The 20,760-nt window shown below is 49.5% G+C and overlaps 1 protein-coding gene across 1 annotated transcript in view; it reads left to right on the forward strand.

The window, feature by feature from the left end:
• Positions 1-20,760, forward strand: part of WWC3 (WWC family member 3) — a 118,111-nt gene that overhangs the window by 62,165 nt on the left and 35,186 nt on the right. Inside the window, exons 6-8 of the mRNA XM_045472637.1 lie at positions 9,257-9,386; positions 12,063-12,209; positions 16,227-16,300. Coding sequence (XP_045328593.1) covers positions 9,257-9,386; positions 12,063-12,209; positions 16,227-16,300 — 351 coding nt within the window. The remainder of the gene's footprint in view (positions 1-9,256; positions 9,387-12,062; positions 12,210-16,226; positions 16,301-20,760) is intronic.

The following is a 20,760-nucleotide window of genomic DNA, read 5'->3' on the forward strand; positions in this document are numbered from 1 at the left end:
GCCCTGCCGCGTGGTGGATTTTGATAATCCCATCCACACGCTTAGTGCGGCCGGGAGTCTTTAACCTTACTGTCAGCTTTTTGCTGCTCTGCCGTTTTCCAGCTGTGCACAGTCTCGTGTGATTTCAGTCTACAGTGGGAGTTCCTTTAACGAGCCCTAGTCCATATGGCTTTTTAAAAAAGTTCTGCTTAAGCAAATCAGTCCTTCTTGGTATCGGCTACTGTCGCGTTCCTCATCTTGTCCGTTTGCTACGGCGTTTCCCGGCGCACCAATTCGTGCTCCGTAATTATACGCATACGGCCCAGCCAGCCTCCAGATACTCCGATGCCTGCGAGGGCGCGTCCGTGTGTGCTGTGGCCACGTTTTCCTGTGTCACTTCCGCCGAAGGGCCGGATGAGAAACGAGCAGGAGCAAATAATTTCATTTGGGAGGTCTTCTACAGTTACGAGGGCTGTCTGGCTGAATCAGAGATTGATTTCATTCTTTCCTTTGGCCACCCAGGAGCTTTCTGCCATTACCAGGGAGAATCGGGACTTCACAGTGTCTCTAGGTGATACCTAACTTAATGCTAGGCATCGTGCCGGCTGGAGAGCACAGCTAGTTCAGTTCTCGCTTGTAGACCTCTGGGGAAGGTGATACAGGTTCGGGGTGGTTCGGGAACACTGTGAGGACACACAGGACCCCCGAGCCTCAGAGGGGAGCCTTGCCCGGCACCTTTCCCTGCCGGCCCTGGCTTCTGTAGCGGGATCGCCGGCCCGGTGCCCGTCCCTCTGGCCTCCGTCCCTCCGGCCGTCTCCGTTTCTTTATGTGAACGCACGGGTTCCATTGCAACAGCAGCCGATGACTGAGCACTAGAAAACAAAGGTGTTGGGGCTCAGGGGACCAAGCATCTCTAGGAAGCGAATCCATCGCTTGTGGTCGAACTAATTTCAACAATAGGAAGAGGTGGCCTCGCTGTCTCCAGGTTTATTGGGTGGCAAGCAGCCAGGGCAGGCAGAGCTGTGACTTCACGCCTGCGGCCGGAGCGGAGTATGGGTCGTGCTCCTAAGAAGAGAAGGGCCAGCGCTCTTTGTCTTTGCTTTCTGCTTTCCTTAGCAAGGTCTCCGTTGGGGAGTGGTGATGGTAAACGTGTCCCTGCCAAGGAGACAGTCTTCACCCCCTTCCAGAGCCCGTGAGGATGCCCGTGCTCCCCAGTGGAGGCTGGGAGAAGGTTCTGGACCTGGCCTTGGCCCTGGGGGACTCACTGCGGCTTTCCAGGTCGAGCCGCCTGGAGAGGTGGCTGCATTGTCACTACAGGCTCAGTCTGTCCTCACGGGAAGGACAGAAAACACAGGCACTCGTGCCATGCTTACCTTTCTTCGCGAGCGAAAACTAATCCGATAGCCTTCCTCTGAGTATACACGCTACGCAGGAGACAGAAACAGCCTCATTCTCTTTCTGGTATTGAGGATTGACTCTTAAGTTTCCATCGAATCCTGCAGATTGGCATTATTATCAAGGACATTTGGGGAACCTTCTGGAAGCATTGATAATGTGATTGCCTCACCCCTAATACACGAGCTGTTGTACGCGAAAGGGCTTCTCGGATGTTATTACCGGCATCGATTTAAGCCAGAGACCCTAGCTTTTCCTCCAGAAAATTTTCTGCTGTTCTTGCTTCCCAGAATATCCAGTGTATTCTTTTCCAGAGCACCTCGCCAGGAGTTTAGCCGCTTATAACATTTTAAACTCTTACTTGTTTATCTTGGTGAACTTTCCTGGCTAACAAGGAAATCCATCGTTATGCTTGGGTCCAAGTGAGGAAAAAAGAACCTTTTGTATTTTTTTTTTCAGGTCTGTGTATGTTGTTAATTTTTGTAAATGGGAGCTGGCCACGAACACCGTCCTGGGTTAATGATAGAATAGGTACGTGCCTGTGTGGGAGCTTGTGCGTGTAATGCATATAAACTTTTAACGATGGAAAACGTCAGGCGTACACAGGAGCGGAGAGAATAGTATCGTGGAACCGTCCTGTGGCCTTGACCGCACTTCGGCAAAAGTCACCACACAGGGGCCGGTCCTGTTTTGTCCGTCACCCTGCCGTACCCCTGAGACCCTCGCTGCCTTATGGAAGCAAATCCCAGAACCCCTTTGAGTCCACAAATGGCTCTTCTGAAGTTACGGATCCCTTTTGAAAACATAGCTACAACACCTGTTCCCCACTTAACAGTCCTCTCGTAACATCGTCCCCTCTCCAGCACGTTTCCCGTTTCTCTGTTTCGTTTGGTCCAGGTTCGGAGAAGCCCCACGTGGTGTGTTTGGTTGGTGTGTCTGTGAATCTCTACGCCCCTGTGCTTTTTTTTCTTTCCTTCTGGCGACTTATTCATCGAAGGAACTAATTCGCTTGTCCTGTAGAATTTCCCTGATACTGGATTTTGCTGCTTTGGCCCTCGCGGGCTCACTTGACACGTTCCTCTGTCCCCTGCTACTTATGCAAACTAGTGTCATTAGTCTGTGAGGCTCGATCTGATTTGAGTTCAGGTTCTCTTTCTTTTTTTTTTTTCCGGGGGGAGGGGGAGGGGCTGGGCTGGGCAAAGTCCCATTTGCTGGGATGCGGAGATTGTTGGTGGGTCCTGGCATCGTCAGCCTCATTCGCCCGTTTATAATGTTTCCCATCAGCTTTACACCTGCTGCTGTGCCCGTGTGGGTGGGAAGGCGTTCAGGAGAAGTTCCCGAAAGTGGGTTTGCTGGGTCAAAGGGTAAATGCCCTGGTCGCGTTAGGAGATGTGGCCAGATCCCTCTCTCTACCACGTTGCCTCCCCGCCACTGACAGGTGAGTTTCTGTTGCCACGGCTGTGCTGACAGAATGTGTTGTCGAGCTTTCGCGTCGTTGCCAGGCGCAGAGGCGGGAGAGAGTATCTCGGCGTGGTTGTCATTTGAATTTCTCTTGAGGCTCTTGCTAAAAGTCAGACGATCAGAGCAGCGTTTACGGGTAACGGAAGTCTTTTTCTAGAAAACTTGAGCTTTTCCAGTGAAAAGGCGGCTGCGCTCCCTGCCCTAAAGTTTCCAAAGGGTGTTTGGGAAAATTATCTTAATGTAACTTGTTACTCCCCTCCAGGGGCAAAGGCGGAGGGCTCAGGAGTGGCATGTGCACAGCTCCCCGAACGGGTGATGTACAAGAATGCGCTGAGTGTGCCAGTGGGTGTGGGAGAGTTCCCTCTCTAGTTATTCTAGATCTCCTGGAGATCTGGAACGTACCTCGTGTTAGATTCCCAGTTGTCCTGCAGCCAGAAAGCTCATTTAACGTTGCTTCACCCTGAGTTTCCCACGCTTACGTGCCGTTGAAGCCTTTTTTCTACCGAGACACCCGTGAGGTCCCCGAGAGCTGGTGTGACAGCCCGAGACGCTTTGGCAGGGGGCACTGTCCTGCCCACCTTTTTACCACCCGTTGTTCTTGGTGTGCTGTTATCACACCTGACCCCCGTTCCCTTCTCCCAGCTTCTAGCATGGTGGCTGTTATGGCTCACCGTTCTCACGCTGTGGCCGTGGGGACTTTTCAAATGTCGCCTGTGCTTGTGGCTCTCTGGGGCTTTCTCTCTCACTTCGAATACAGTCCCCCGGATGATCTGGCCCCTGTCCTGACCTCGTTTCCCCCAGTGTCACCCCCCACTCCTCTGTGTCCACCCCCTGGCCGCCCTGCTGGCTCTCCCCACTGGAACTTGCAGCCCCCTGTCCCCGGAACGCTCTTTCCCCCAAATTCTACTTGCCTGCCTGTTCCCTCCTTTCTGTAGTTTTCTGGACAAATGGTGTCTTGCCAAGATCCTTGACTAACCACTGGACCTAAAAAGGAGCCCTTTCCGTCACACTCTGTCCCGGAACCTGGCTTTGTTTTCCTTAAAACGCCGATCGCTGCCTGCCTTAATGATTTATTTTTTGTGGTCTCTCTTCTTGACTCGCATCGTGCCACATGGGAACAAGGACTCTGCCTTGTTCCCTGCTGGGTCCTCAGGACCCAGACGCTTCAGGCACAGGGCAGGGCTGAGTGGCACGAGTGGACCCGGCCCTGGGTGCTGTGCGGAGTGGCTGATGTCGCCGCTCCTGCCCGCTGGGAGCTGTGACGCGGTTCGCGTCCCTGCTGGACACTGGCACCCTCTGGGCTGCCTGGACCACCAGAGGACTGTGTACGTCGGCCCGGTCACCTTCTTATTAACCGCCCTCCAGCACTACCTTGTCGTCTACGCGCCGTGCTCTGTTGCGTTTTAAGAAATCCTGTTCCTCACTCCTGCTATTGACATCACGGAGAGGGGCTCACGAAATATTCCAACGACCAGTTTCCAGGGGGCACATTCTTCGCCACGGGGCACCGTTTTCGCTTCGAGCCTCGTAATTGCTCGACGAGCGTCTTCCCGTTTGGGCGGTGTGCGCAAAGTGAAAGCCACGTGTCTCAGACAAGAGTGACTGCACGCTCCCGAGCAGTCTGTACTAGAAGGACGCGGTATTAGATATGGGAATGAGCGTTCTCTCTCCAAGGGGATTTAGCGTTTTCAGAAGAGAATGGGGTCGTTCACAGTCGGCACAGGCTGAGGCCGACAGTTTCCCAGTAACATGGCCCATCAGGTACAGCCCGTGCGGAAGCCCGGCACCGCTCAGGTAACTGGAAAGCGTGCAGCAGCGGGGCGGAAACAAAAAGAACATTGTTCCTGGTCGCGGGACAGGTCTGCTGCTGCACACAGGCCCTGCTGTTGATAGAAAGCTGCCGGAAGCTGTCTGAGGTCCCTTCAGGGCCCCTTGCCAGAGCCGGTGATGTAAAAGGTGGAGCCGTAACAAAACTCCTCATTCTTTTGGGTTGTAATGTGTGGTATTAACATGGAATATCTTCAGCGGCCTGGCAGCCCTTTTCTTCCAAGCTGTGGGTTGAAGGAGCCATTTGGTGTTGCGTTTGCCGGTGCGGTTCTCTTGACGTCTTAAATCCAACAACAGATACGGAAACCAGGGTAGTAGAAGGTGGAGGTTCGTAGATGCTCTGAAATGCCTTCTCACCCGTACTGCTGTCATCGCCTGAAGCTGCACCTTCTCCTTTCTCCCTCTAACCCTTTCTTTCAAAAGTAGACCCTGGAGGGCACCGGTTTACTTTGGGACCACATCTGACTGGCTGTGGGGGTGGCCTTCGGCTGTGACACAGTGTGAATTTGGAGGCCTTGACTCTGAGCGTATTGCTAGCCCAGTGATGAAGAGGCTGAGAGCCGGTGTGAGCGGCCCTGGTGTGAACTTCACCGTGCCTCTTACTGGCTGCGTGACCCTGAGCAAGTCACTTAACCTCCCCGAGGCTGCTTCAAGATGTTGGAACGTGGAGACTGTGGTCTGGGTACTGGATTTTTTTTTTTTTTTACACTGTGCCTCAGTCCATTTGGGCTGCTAAAGCAAAATAACCACAGACTGGGTGGCTTATAAACAATAGAAATTTATTTCTTAAGGTTCCAGAGCCCGGAAGTCCCAGATCAAGGTGCCAGCCTGGTCGGCCTCTGTGTAGCCACCATCTTGCTGTGGCGTCACAGGACGGAAGGGGCAGGGAACTCTGTGGGGGTCTCCTTTATTAGAGCACTGATCCCACCGATCCCAGTCATGGGGGCTTCTCCCTCATGACCTCATCGCCTCCCAAAGGCCCCACCTCTTAACACCATCCCCCTGGGGGTCAGGATCCCAGCATGTGAAGGGGGGTGCGTAAACATTCAGATCATAGCACCGGGCGTCCTAACTTAAGTTTTTACCTTTTGTTGACAGTTACCACTTTTCTGTCATTTTATTTGAGATGTATCCGCACTCTCTTGGGCTCTTGATTAAAATTAAAAAATGAAAAAGACAGTTCCTTGGCAGTCACAGATGTTACGATCTTCTTTATGAAATGGAGTATATTGGTATTTTAGAAAATACCAAATCACTGACCACATCCTCTGAATTTGACCAAAGTTCTAGAGGGAATTGGAGCAAAGGGAGAAAACTCCCAAAGAAATGAATTTTGCAGACGGGAAGGAAGGGGTTTCCTACCCTTTGAAGTTTTTATTAGATGAAATTTATCATCGTTGAAAAATGGAAGTGGTTGGGATTCTGTGAAGCCTTGCCTGCCCTTAGAAAAGCATATGGGCCCGACCTTGGCCGCTCTGAGCAGGAGTATGCCTGTGGGATCAAGGGGGCAGCACGGTACTTGGCGATCCGACACATGCTTGAGAATTGGGAGACGTGGGTTCGAAATACTGCGGCTCTGCCGGATCTTAGCTTGTCGTCTGGGGCCGCGGAGGTCATCTCTCTGAGCCTTAGGTTTTTCATTATAAAATCTGAGAGGGTTATGCTTCCCTCATAAAGCTGCTGAGGGGACTCAACGAGGTGACAGACGCCAAGTGTGCAGCAAGACCCTGGTGCCTAGTAGGTGCTTGGCACGTTCAACTGTTGTAATGTACTAGTTATATAATTATATAGTGTAATCAAATAATATATACCGTATAGAGTGTTTACCTAAGGTTATATTTGCATAATACATAATGACCCTTTTAGATGATTGTATGTTCTGTTCTATACCATTAATATTGACATACAGTTGTGAAATATGATGCACAATATAATAATGGTATATAACTGTTTTTAAATAACAGTTATATATTCTCTCTGAAATACCAGGACTTCAAGATCATGTTCCCTAATAGCTTTCGCACTTTTTTAACAGCGGAATCTTTTCCCTTTCCCTTTCCTGCACATGGCATCTTCTATGGAACCAACCAGAATGTCTGAGACAGAGCAAAGGGGAGGTGCTCGCTGAAGCAGGGGTGAGGGTCCTCGAGCCCTAGATGGGCCCTCCCTGTAGCCGCTCCTGCTCCCCGCGCCGGACACCCTTGGCACAGAGCGGAGACAGCTGTTCTAGGCCAATCTGCATTCTCTTCGAGGTCCCAGAGCCACTTGGGTATAGCCAAGGCCAGAGTGCAGGTCCGTGGCCTTGAAGTTGAACTTCCGTTCTCCCAGGTGCTGTGCAGCGTCCGCCGGCGGCATGAATTACGGGGCTGCCAATCCCTCTTCCTGAGGGAATTGCGGCCTGTTTTCCTGTGTGTGGCAGCCGTTCCCGTCATGGGGCCTGGTGCCTTGACGGGCTGCTGGCTCAGCCCCTGGGTTTACTGATGTGATGGCCACGCGCAGGCGTTCTTGCTACTGAAAGCCGTAAGGAAGTCACAACACTTACGTATAAAGCTGGAGCTGACATGCGTAGGGTCTCATGTCACAGCCTTAGCGCCGGGAGCGTGTGTCTGTGCTTCTGTGGCTGTTTGATTGGCTTTGATTTTCAAGCACTTGAAAACCTTGTGCTCGGTGCAGTGGAGTTCATTTCTCCACGGGGTGTCGGCGTCAGGCGAGGATCTATTTGCTGCGTTTTTCGTTCTGGAGCAGTAGACCTGGTTAGCAGAGGCGCTGGGCATTGACTGTTACAGGGAAGTCAGACTTGCCCGGCCTTGGTGTTTTGTCTGAGAACGATGGAACCCTTCTACCGACTTCATGAGCTTCTGCGGGTTGTTGGCTGTGACATTAAATGAGATGTATTGGAAAGCCTTTTATCAGAAGATCGGTGCCAGGAGACCCTGTTACGTAAACGAGTCTAGCTTTTCCCTGCAAGAAAAACCGGGCCACTTCTTCGGCGGATGTGGCGCTGTGAGATGGACGGCCTTTTATTTCCGCCCTCTATTGGAGACCCTTGGTTCTCTGGAGAACAGCTGAAATGGGAAAACGCGTGGCCAGGCCCTGCTGGGATGGAAGCGTGTCACCACTGGATGGGTGGGGGCCCGTGGCGTTGACTCCGTGAAAGAGAACTCAGGGCCAGGTTTCGTAAATACGTGATTTGCAGCTGATGCAGTGCCGGCAGTGGCCGTGGAGCCCTGAAGCCCGGTTCCAAAGGGAGGGAATGGCTTCCTGCCTTGGTGTATTTGTCCTTCTCTTATTCCAAGGGTCGTGAGAGCTCAGATCAACTCCGGGCCTAAAGAACCAGAGTTGGTGAATTACTTACTTTTTCTCCCATGAATACACAGATTCAGTGTTATCCTGACAATAATAATCACCGCTAACATTACACGCCTGGCCTTTCCCCATTAAGTGGGGGAAACGTGAACCTGAGGTTTACAGAGGCCAAGCCGCTTGCCCAGGGTCCCGCTGTAGTGCTGCAGCGTCACTGGTCCTCACCAGTGTGCCAAGATGCTTTCGTGAGCGGAAAACCATCGAGTTTGGGCTGGCCGTTAAGGATCCAGATTTTCCGGTAACGTGGGGAAGAACGGTGTCGAACCGGAACCTGCGTAATGGTGGGTCTGGAATCTGAAAGGCATGCTAACTACTTTCAAGCGGCGGAGTTCGTGCCCCTTTCTGGATCAGAGTATTCCGACTGCTTTAGCCCTGCGGGTTTCCAAGCCTCAAGACTTAGGTAAGGGAGGGAGACAAAGGACGTGCTGTATGCGGGAGGCGGCCTGCTTTGTGGAGGCCAGAGCCAGGCCTAGTCTCTCGGTCAGCGCTCTGTTTCCACCACCTGGAAGCAGGCCTTGTGTGCCTGGGGGCGGCCTGGCTGGAAGGAAGGAAGGGAAGGATGGAAGGAGGGAGGGAGGAAGGGAGGGAGCTTGGATGGATGGATGGAAGGAAGGATGGATGAATGGATGTTTGGATTGGAAGAAAGAACTGAGGAGGTGAGTAGTAAGGAGAAAGAGAGGGAGAGGGAGATCAGAACGAGAATGAGATGGAAGAAGGTAGCGGAGACAGAGTTTCCAATTTTATAGAAGGCATCGCTATTAAAAGTTCACAACATTTTGCTGTTTCCCATATGCTCTCCTTACACACAGATGTCATTCGTATGTTTATTTAATAGACAGTTTTGACCGCTAACCCAGATGCCGGGGATAAACAAGTAAGACATAATCCCCCTCTCAGAGAGGAGTTTACCATCTCAGGATATTACTTAAGCCAGTGTTTGTTGCCTGATCATTAGTAGAGGTCATGGGAATCCTGATTCGAAGGTCCTCACCTGCATTGGATGTTCCTGGAGCAAAGGAAACCGTCCACTGGCCAAGGCTCATCTCCGCGTGTTTACCACAAGCAAGAAAGGTTTTATGGGATCTTTATTTCTCTTTGCCACAACGCTTTTAACCGTTTCCCACCTTTCTGTAAAGCTTTTGAGTTATGTTGTTGTTGTTGTTGTTGTTGTTGTTGTTGTTGTTATTGTGTAATGGAATGTTATAATCTCTTATTTTTATTTTGTAACCAGGATTGATCGTAAGATGTCAAGCACTCACACCAACTACAAGCTGGATGAGGCACAGGCCATAATGAGTGAGCTCCGGACCATCAAGAAAGCCATTTGCACAGGCGAGAAGGAGAGGCGGGACCTGATGCAGGTAGGGGCCTGGCACTCTTCAGATCCCATGTCCGTTCGTCTGCCTGCCTACGTGTCTGTCTTTTATTTAAAATTTTAGGAAAATATGTACTTACCATATATATTATGTTATGTATGTATTATATATGCAATCCATATATTTTTAAAAACACGCATATATATCATACACATATGTGTATATATGTTCTTTAGGTGTGTATATTTACGTATACTGTATATTAAAATGTTTTCAAATAAGGGTATTAGTTATTCCTAGGGCCGCCATGACAAAGGAGCACACACTGGCATAGAACAACCGAAATTTATTCTCCCAGGGTCTGGCGGCCAGAAGGCCAGAGCCAAGGTGCCGACGGGGCCCTGCCATCTCTGAAGCGGTAGGGGAGGCTCCTTCCTCACCTCTTCCAGCTTCTGGCATTCCTTGGTATCCCTCAGCTTGTAGCTGCGTTGCTCCAGCCTCTGCCTTCCTCGTCACATGGTGCTCTCCCTGTGTCCCCGCATCTAAACGGTCTCCTCTTATAAGAGTGCCAATCATTGGATTAGAACCCACTCTAATTCCGTATCCCCTCACCTTGACTTGATTCCGTCCGCAAGGACTCGATTTCCAAAGCAGCCCGCGTTCCCAGATTCTTAGGACTTGAACGTAACTTTCTGGAGGACGCGATTTAAGCCACAAAAATGGGTGATGCCTATTGTTCAATAATCAAAATAATTTAAAAAGTCTATGATGACAGGTCTTGCTGTTGCCTCATTCGCTTGTCTCCTGTAACTACTTTTATTAGCTTCCCGTATACCCGGCTAGTGTTTATGCAGCCGCGGGAGAGTGTGAACACGTGTTCAGCCATCCTCACGGGGAGCTGGGACTATGCCTGCTACTCCCCTGCCCCGGCTTCCTCACCTAACGATAACACCCCGTCTCTTTTTCCACATCTGTCCACCACGCGCCGCTTCATCCCCTGACGTGGCCGCGAAGTACCCTACTGCGTGCGTACATTTCGGTTCCGTGGCTGCCATCAGTGGAGCGTTATGTCGTGTTCTTTTTCGTTCCTCGCGCTTCTGTAGATGTTGTTATTTTTAGAAAAAGCTTGAGTGTTTGCAAATGGGTGCGCGCTGGCCTTTTTGCTTGATGCTCGGGTGCTTCCAGACGTTTCTGTTACGGCTTTCATTTCGTGTTCCACACACTGGGTACCTAGTAGGCACCGGTCTAGATGCCGCAGAATGTAGGGCATAGAAGGGCACGTGAAGCAGAGCTCAGACTCGTAGGCCAAATGAGACAGGTGCACAGATAGCTGCCTTCCATGGCAGTGCTTCCTGAGGTCAAGGATCCAACAGACTTGTCCCCACAGTGGTCACTGAGTTGCCCATTCCCGGGCCCTGCCCCGGGCCTACTGGATAAGGCTCTGGAGGCGTGGCCCACACATCTGTATTTTCACACGCCCTCTCCAGGTCATGAAAGTAAACGATCGATGGTTAGATTGTCTCCGAGCACTGGTAGCAAGAACAGCTACTGCCATTTACTGAGGCCTCTGAGTGCGGTGTCGGACAAGGTGCTGTGTGGATGTCACCCATCATAACGTGAGCCTAAACCCCAGGGGTGAACCAAGCGGCATTTCACCATGGGGGCTTGGAGGCTCTGCCCCTGGAGGTTGCGCTAACTGCTCCGCACTGGCCGATCCAGGCGTGCAGGGCGGGGGCGACCGCCCAGTTGCCTCAAGTGGGTTCCCCACTGTGGGGGCTGGAGATAGAATTTCTAGAAGAAGCTTCAGACCCCAGCATCTTCTCTGAGACGCTCCTGGGAGAGGCATGGGGAACGTCCTCTCTAGTAAAATCAAAGAAGTTGTTTTGTCTTTCTTTTATGAGCTTAATGGTACCGGCCCATTCCAAGATGCCTTTGTCTAGAGCCAGAACCAGCTACGTGTGTTATACTGCTCCTGTGTGTCCTGGTGTCCACAGCAATGTCTGCTGAAGATAAAAACGTTCAAAAGTCTTCTAAAAACTTGTAGAAAATCTCATTGCTCTTTGACTTGCACCCAAAGGGGTTACATGTGCCAGAAGACATACTCTAGTTTTTGGCCAACTGACATCACATGAGATGACTCTTGGTCATGTACAGTCACCTGAAAAACCAGGTTGTGAAAATACGTAAACATCATCCGGGAGTGGTTTTCTGTGTGGTTTATCAAAATCTCAAGGTGGCATTCATCTCAGACTCATTTATTGATAGAACGTTTTGGATGGCAGTGCTCCCCCCTTTTATTGAGGTACAGATGACAAAATTATATAAACTTAAGGTATACAACCTAATGATTTGATATACATATATAATCTGGAATGATTACCACGATAAAGTTAGTTAACACATCCACCGTCTCACATAGGTACCGTGCATGTGTGCGTGTGTGTGTGTGTGTGTGTGTTGAAACACGCTGTGTTTCCTAAAGAAGAAAAACAGTAACAGTGGTACCCCGGCAGTTGTCTACGTTATCCACATGCTGGCAGGGGGACTCGGTCACAGGGGGACGTAAATGACGAAGAATTGTATTAAAGGTGCACGTGGCGGTAAACTTGGCTTCTCCACCTGGTGGGGGAGGGGTGGGGTGGGCCGGCGCCAGGGGCGGCCCTCAGCGGGAAGGGAAGCGTCACCACCTCTGTTCAGGCGGCTCGGTTCCTTCTCTTCCAGAGCCTGGCCAAGCTGACCGACGGCTTCAGGAATAGCTTTTCTCTCACCGACCCTCTGCCGGAGTTCCCTCACAATCCAGGTGTGCTTGGCGATTCTTTACCTCAACAGTTCTGCGACGCTGGGTCTCAGACCGACATCGTTGGAGAGGTATGCCAGGAACCGGGGGGCTGGGATGGAGGGGAGGGCCGAATGTGCCAGGAGAGGAAAGAGCCGCCTTCGCAGTGCCGTCACTCGTCACTCGTTTGTTTTCCTCTGCCACTTTCTCTTCAGAGATATTTTGGCTTTTGTGCCATTGCGTTGGAGGAAAAAAATCCAGCTTGAAGGTCCCGGGGCCTGGAAGGCAATCGAATTGCTTATTACCTCTCTCTTTGTGATTCGGATTCTTTAAAATGGCAGAATCCTTTTGAGAATTGAATTTAGGTGTGTTTTTAACAGACATATGATATCTTACAGCAGGGATCAGCTAACTTTTTCTGTAAAGGCCCAGATAGTAAATATTAAATTTTTTTTTAATGTTTATTTACTTTTGAGAGAGAGAGAGAGACAGAGCGTGAGCAGGGGAGGAGCAGACAGAGAGGGAGACACAGAACCTGAAGCAGGCTCTAGGCTCCAAGCTGTCAGCACAGAGCCCGATGCAGGGCTCGAACTCGGGAACAAGATCGTGACCTGAGCCGAAGTCGGACGCTTAACCGACTGAGCCACCCAGGCACCCCTAGATAGTAAATATTTTAGACCTTTGCCATAACTATCCAACTGTGTTGTTAGAATGCAAAAGCAGCCATAGGCAGTGTGCGAACAAATGGGCAGGGCTGTGTTCCAATAAAGCTTTATTTTTAAAAACAGGATTGGATTTGGCCTGCGGGGGCCATAGTTTACCGATCGTTGGCTTAGCCCAGTGATTTTCCGAGGCTTTGTGGCTGTGGCACCCTTGGGTTATACTTTGATGCTATTTCTTATTCTTCTAAAAGAATGTCAGGAAATTGAATTGAATCAAAATTAATTTTGCTTGGGACTTGGAAGAATTTCATAAGGCCCCTTTTGGCAATTAGTGAAGCCTTGAGTTAGCCACAAAAACAAAGTTGGCAGTCATCATCTGAAGCAGGGTGGTGAATGCTTAAAGACACTCCTTTTGTAATGTTATTGAGTGAAGTTTATTACAAATGGAAAACAAATTGAAAAAAAAAAAGATGGCTTCTTTTTCTTAGAGCTTATTAAGTAAAGATGAGACATCAATGGAATGCGGAATGCCCTCCCCAAAATTACATAAAGAAAAGGAAACAAGGGGAAAAGACCATTGACAAAAACTCTGGGTTTTAAATAATTAACTAATATTTTGAAATTTAGGCAAATAGTATCTCTTTGAGAGTACTATGGTAAATAATGACTCTTTTTGTCCTGGACGTCCCAGAACAGCCCTATTTTCAATTTTCCCCTCCCTGCTTTCAAAAGTCCGCGTAGACGTTTTTGACCAGGCAATTTTGGTTTTAAAGGATAGGGTCACCATCTATATAAAGACACAGAGAAAAGAATCTGTAAGTCAGAAATGCCTGCTATTTTTGCCTAAAGGGTTTGGTGTGCAGGAAAGAAAGAAGTACAAGACTCATCGAATTCCATGAATAATTGCTGTTATCATAGGTTAGGATTAGAATTTAGAGATTCGACTAGTTTGGAAGAAACAAAGGTTCTCTAATGATTAGGTAAGACTTTCTAAAAATGTCAGGTGGGGAGCGGCTGGTCATGCCGTTGCAGTAACTCAAGGAGTAAATTGTTATCGTTTGTGAGTTTACTGGGGCTGGCCCTGGACTGACCGCTTCATGGCTGTTACCTTATTAGTTGTTTCCATATACTTTTGATAGACGAGGGGATCAGGTGCCGAGTCAGCTAAGGTCATGTAGCCAGGGCTGGCTGGGTTTGAATCAACATTTCTGATGTCTAAACCCCTGTTTATATCATGTCGTTATAAAAAAGGATATTGAAAGGCCGTAATTGGATTAGTGGGCTATTACTGCCTAACAGATTACTCCAAAATGTAGCATCTTAAAACATCACACTTCGATTATCTCAGACTTCTACTGTGGGTCAGGAGTCTGGGTGGGCCCTCTGCTTCAGCGGCTCTCACGAAACTGCAATCAAGGCATCAGCCAGGGCTGCAGTCTCATCCAAGGACTTGACTGGGGAAGAGGCCACTTTGAAGCTCACGTGATTGTTGACAGGATTCACTTCCCCACGGGTCGTGGGACAGAGGGTTTTGCTTCTTTGCCGTATGGACCTCTCTGGCACCATAGCTTGCTTCATCAAAGTGTGCAAGCTGAGAGAGTCTGCCAGGAAGATGGAAGTCACTGTCTTCTGTAACCTGGTCACAGAAATGGCTTCTCATCATCTCTGTTGTATTCTATTGGTAATCATGGCTCTAGAGCACTCTCAAGGGGCTCACACATGGGGCAAATCCCAAGAGGTGGAGACTACTGGGCACCATCTTAGACGTCTGTGTACTTGGCTTAGTTATCACTTTGGGTCATCAGTTTTGTGGGATGGGTGTGGACATAATTGGCTATGCTTTTTGACCCCAGGACTTTACAAACACAGATGTATACACGCTGCAGGCCTAATGCTGGGATTCGACGGTTGGGGTACATGCTACGTAGGAACTGTGAAGCAGGAACCTGCTGAATCCATTGGGCCGTAGGTTTTTCCTTTCTTGACCAAGATGTCCATTTTGTTCTCAAAGAAGAGTGCAAAAACAGAGCTTAGAGATCTACAGGAGCATCAAGAACAGGTTGAAGAAATATCTGTTGGTCTTGATGATGGGTCAGCTGCAGGAGTCTCCGACAAACAAGGTGGTGAGGTGACATGTAGCTCGTTTCCAGCGTAGATGGCTTCTGGAGATGTGACATCAAAGCATAGGAGTGTGTGTGTGTGTGTGTGTTGAGGAAACCGTGGGGAGGCTGTAAAATGTGTAAAATTATGACACATCTCATCGGAGAATGCTCAGCCCCTCATAAGGCATTTCTTCCATCTCGCCATTCAAGACGATGAAGATAAAGACATTCCTATTGATGTGTATCAACACTGGTATCGATAAATTCATCACTAATCATTCAGATAGAATATTTTCAAATATTTGCTGACATGACGTTATTTAAAAAAATGACTTGGAGGCTATGGTCTAGTTAAGGGCAGATCTACAGAGAGGATCGATTTAATGAATTGGTGTCATAGATTTCCAGGAATGAAAGAAGTGACCAAGGTGAGCTACGATTACCTCCCATACAGGTCTTTTTTTGTTTTGTTTTAGGAATTTGTTTTGTTCGGTGTAATTGGTAAGAAAATAAGAACAACTAATGATCATGTCAGGGCACCACATTTCAATTCTAACTCCTAAGGTGATGTGCCCCGATCCAGGCTTTTCCAGACCTTGCTTTATTTCCTTTTGACCTTGAGCTCTTTAACATGCCATGTGACACTAGAAGGAGTCCTGTAGCCCATGCCTAACACAGCTAAGTCTGTCGTCTTCCGATCGTGTGACTTCTCAGGAGAACATCGTTATTCTGCATTTATTGAAGAATGACAAAATGTACTGTACAAAGTGGGACGGACGTTTATACCTTTGTGTCAACTTTTACTAAGGAATTCCCTATTTTGTTTCTTAAACTTAATTTGTTGTTAGGAATTATACAATAGATGAATACACTTCCACTGGTAAAAAATACAAACAGACCCACCAGTGTTTGAAAAGCAGAGCTGCCCAGCCCCACGCCCAGCTTCTAGCAACCAGAGGTGACAGCTAAGTATTATTTGGTGTGTTTCCTTCCAGACCCTTGAAAAGGGGACATTTGTTTTCTTTTTTGAGAGAGAGAGAGAGCGATCAAGCACGAGTGGGGGAGGGGCAGAGAGAGAGGGAGGGAGAATCCCAAGCAGGCTCTGCACTGTCAGCACAGAGCCCGATGTGGGGCTCAAACTCACAAACTGTGAGATCATGACCTGAGCTGAAGTCTGACGCTTAACCCACTGAGTCCCCCTAGGCGTCCCGAAAAGTGGAAATTTAAAGACAAAATAAGATCTTCTTCACTGTTGCTAAAAGTTGAAATGAATTTTCTATTTTGAAAATATGTTTTAATATGTTTCCTCCCCCCCCCCCTTTTTTTTTCCTTCTGTTCCGGAAAGTTTGTCTTTGATGATAAGACAAGACTTGTAGACCGAGTCAGGCTTAATTGGCAGTATGAGGAAGCCAGAAAGAGGTAAGAAGCTCCTTTTTCCAATCTTGCCTTCTGCTTCCTTCCTTTCTCCCATGGAAAGAGGTTTTGAGGAACTCTAGTGTGGGATCGTCCACTTTTTCTCAGAAAGCAGTGTCTGATAGAATATAAAATCAAAGATCTTCCTGTCTGTGGAAGCTTCCTAATACCCACAACAGAATTTCATATGCATTTAAAATGTGAAACGGTCACTCTTGTGAACAGTTATAAAGCCATGATTTAATAAAGACAGAGACACCTGGCTCCCGCCCTCCCTGCCTTCCCACCAAGGCTTCAACACAATCGCCTTGTCTTTTATATGTGCCCTTTCTGACTCCGTAGGTTAATGGAGAAAGCCACGCATCTTGGTTTAAAAGACGGGTTAATAAGGACTAGGTCAGCATGTGCTGGCGGCCCCCGGTCTGTTTGGATTTCGATAGAACTTGAAGCGTAGCCACTTTCGTTGACCTTTGCTATAAATCATCTGCCCTCTGAAAATGGAGACTCGACCCTGTCTGTACATTTTCAAAATTCATCTTTCTGTCCCCCTGTCCCAGTCCTAACCGTAGCCAGGGGCAGGATTGAGAGGCAGCGTGCAATCCTCACAGGCAGGCAGGGTTTTTAGCACGTCATACCCCTCCCCGTGTCCCCAGGACCCCGTTTTCTATATTCTGACCCTGCCCTGGCTTTTGTGTCCTCTTTTTAGACACTTTCTCTCTTTTGTGTCTTTTGAAAAGAGCCTTAAAACCAAATCATTTCCAAATCTGTGCTTTGGAAAGCTACAAAGCATATCGTTTTGAAAAAAGTTTCTTGAGTCCCATGCGAACTGTTTTCTTGGAGGGTGGGGGAGAAGGAGCGGAATGCCCGGTGGGGTGAGGGAGTCCTTTCTGGAAGTGAAATAGTTGGGTCTGCTCGATCGACTGTATCATTCCTGATGTCTGGTAATCCACTTGGTTGCCTTTGTAGAAAATGTAAAAATAGCAACCAAAGCAGATCAGATGACTCCCCTGCTAGAGGGCCTGACACGGGCCTTCTGTTTGCTCGGAGCTCTGACACCCGGCTCTCCCTGGCTTCTCCCCTCGCATGTGCAGTGGGCTTTATGTTTCCACACGGACTGCCGCCAGATCCGTTCAGCCGCGCTGCTGGGCTCCGTGGCCGTATTGTCCATCTACCGCGCGTTCCTGCTCTTGAGCTCGCTGCCGTCTGTCAGGGGCTGTTGTCCCCGTGGAATGTTCCTCTGCTCATTCCTGCATGTTTCTACTGGACTGCGCAGTGTGGGTGCTTGGAATTTGCTGCGCTGTTTTAAAATGCAGAAAATAGAAGGTTGCTACACTTAGGAACTTAATTGTTACGTGCTTTGCTGTGACATTTTCTCAACATAGCAAGTGATTTTTTTTGTTTTCTAGAGATAGCATCGGTACACAGGGAGTCACCTTTTAAATGTTGAGATAATACATTTGGGCGAAAAGGCAAGTATTTAAGGCAGATATGCAGGGGAGGACACTGCATTTCATCGATATCTTTTAAATGAAAGTAACATTTCAAGGTTGCCAGAACCTTGTTAGGAAACGCACTGCAGCTATGGGGGTGGGGGGTGGAGTCCTGCCCTGGGTGCTTCAGCCTTTGTGGGACAGTGAGGGCTTCTCGGGAACGCCTTTCTGGGCTGCACTGGCACCATTTACGTGAGGACCTCCTGGGCTGGCTTGCACGAGCGCTGCCTGTCTTCCCTCTAGCACAGGGGTTCCCAGCTCGGGGGCGGGGGACCCTTTACCCCCAGGGGACTTCTGGCCCTGTCTTGAGGCATTTGTGGTTGTCACGACTGTGGGGGACCTGCTATCAGCATCCAGTCGGCGGGGCCCAGGCCTGTCACTCCATCATCCTACGGCGCACGGGCCGGACCCACACAAAGCATGATCCCTGCCGTGTGTCCCCAGTGCCGAGGCCAAGAAACCCTTCTCTGTGCTGGAGGACTGCGATGTCTTAGCGGGGCCATGCCTGTGGTCTGCGTGGGTGACCCCAGGAGCTCCAGTGGGTAGAGAAGCCGCTGGGAGAATGGGAGATCGTACTTCTTTCTACCCGGCACCTGCCCTGTTCGGGGCATTTCCAAACAATTGTGTGGTGTATGTGACGCGATTACATATGGTCTTTAACCTATTTGGGAGATAAACTCCTCCCCAGCTAACAGAAATCTGTGAGTTTATCAGCGGCTCTGCCTGGGGGTGAGGACCTCCCCCCACCCCACCGGGCAGTACCTGCGGGGGCTGCGCGTGCGTGTGTGCGTGAACATATGTGTACACGCGCCAGAGCCAGAAACACGTGCCCGTGTATGCTTGTACGTGATGTCCGCATATACCACAGGCATGCTTACATACGTGCACGCACACTTGTATTTTCCTCTTTGTTTTTATTACAAAAACAATACATGAATACATCGTTTTTGTCACAGGCACAATCAATAAATAGAGACCAGCTGTTTTTCCCTTCTCTAATCCCACTTCCTACCATTAATGGTTTGACGTGAAACCTTCCAGGCTTTTAATCTAAACATTGAAATCAATTACGCCCAGCATAGTTAAATACGGTACGTGATGCATAGCTTAGGAGGCATAGCCATCACTCTGCGGCTAGACGTCTTCGATGGCTGCAGTTTTCCCTTTCCACAAACTGCACGTCTTTTTGTGGGCCTCAGCCTTGCAGGAATGACGGTTCCCATGGACCGAGACTCAGCAATGAGATGTGTGGGTCTAAAGGCACGTACGCTGAAAGTTTTGCACTGCTGCGAATGGCGATTGAGAGCCCTGATTCTCACATGCGCTTAGCATCATGAAACGTCTTCATTCCTTGTCAGTTTTCCTAGAGTGATGGGCGGAGACGTCCTCCCAGCTGCCATGCGCTTCTCCCTGGTGTGGACGGTGCGTTTCCTGGTGCGGTTCAGCATACTCTTGTGTAGCCTTTGGTCATTTCAGTTGCTCTGTCGGAATTTTTTTTCCAGACAAGTGATCCTTTCAAAACGTGTTAGATGCTGTCATTCCTCTGCCTCGTATGGGTCTCAAGCATTGAAGGAGGCAATGTTTGCTCCCCAGGGAGCGTTTTGTCCCCGTGACTAGAGACCGGGCACTGCCAGCACCCAGTGGGCGGAGCCCAGAGATGCCGCATGGCCCCATGGCACAGACTTAGGTGGCCCAGACTGTCGGTGGTGTCTTGGCTGAGAAGCCTTACTCTCGGGCTGCTCGTTTTGCTCCTGAATCCCTCCTGTGTTTGGATCGCGAGGGCCCACAGGAGCAGGTTTTCGCTAACTCGGGGCATTAGCCCGTTCCCCGCGCCCTCCCCGCCCTGCTCCAGCCGAGCCGACCCCTCGGTGTTCCCCAGACATACCGGGGCTCCAGCCTGCCAGGCAGACTCCTGACTTAGTGCCTGGAGTTAGCAGAACCACCCCCCTCCCCAAGATGTCCGTGTCCTGTGGACAGAACCTGTGACTGTGTTGCCTTCCATGGCAGAAGAAACCGTGGATGGGATTAAGTTAAGGACCTGGAGATGGGGGGATGGTCCTGGATGATCCAAGTGGGCTCAGTGTCATCACTAGGGTCCCTGGAAGAGGGACGGTCAGGGAAGGAGACGTGGAGGGAAGCAGAGATCAGAGTGGCGTGGGCCACGAGCTGAAGCCTGTGGGCGGCCCCTAGAAATGGCAGTGGGATGGGTTCTTCCCTAGAGCCTCCAGAAAGATCACAACCTTGCCCACCCAGTTTTGACTTGTGACTTCTGGAACTGGAAGATAACAACGTGTGCTATTTTGAGCCACCGAATCTGTGGTCTTTTGTTACAACAACAAGAGGAATCTCACAGAGTGCCCTGAGGGCTCGATCCCAGGAACAGAACTGTGAGATCAGGACCTGAACTGAAATCGGTCAGCCGCTTAACCGCTTAACTGACTGAACTACGCAGGTGCCCTTAGAGTGGTTATTTTATTTATTTATTAAAAAAAATTTTTAATGTTTATTTATTTTTGAGAGAGACAGAGCGTGAGCAGGGGAGGGGCAGAGAGAGAGAGGGAGACACAGAATCCGAAGCAGGCTCCAGGCTCTGAGCTGTCAGCACAGATCCTGATGCCGGGCTCAAACTCACAAACCGTGAGATCATGACCTGAGCTGAAATTGGACGCTCAACCGACTGAGCCACCCAGGCGCCCCAGGATGTATTCAGATTGAAAGGAAGTTAGTGGAAGTGGAACTCCTAATTCCAAGTGGTAGTGTGATTTCTAGAGAATTCTGTCGACCAAACCACCATCATGGTGACTAGTTTTGTGTTTTCAACTCTGGATCGTGGAAAACGTACCCAAACAACTGCTTCTGGGTTTCCCTTCAGGAACATCACTTAGGATTCTCAAGGCAGACCTTATGATAGGAATACTTTCACATTATTGGTTGAAAATTTTAGAATTTTTCAAAGCCGATTTGGAGGAACGAGTC

The sequence above is a fragment of the Leopardus geoffroyi genome, chromosome X (genome assembly GCF_018350155.1).
Source record: "Leopardus geoffroyi isolate Oge1 chromosome X, O.geoffroyi_Oge1_pat1.0, whole genome shotgun sequence".
Classification (NCBI taxonomy): domain Eukaryota; kingdom Metazoa; phylum Chordata; class Mammalia; order Carnivora; family Felidae; genus Leopardus; species Leopardus geoffroyi.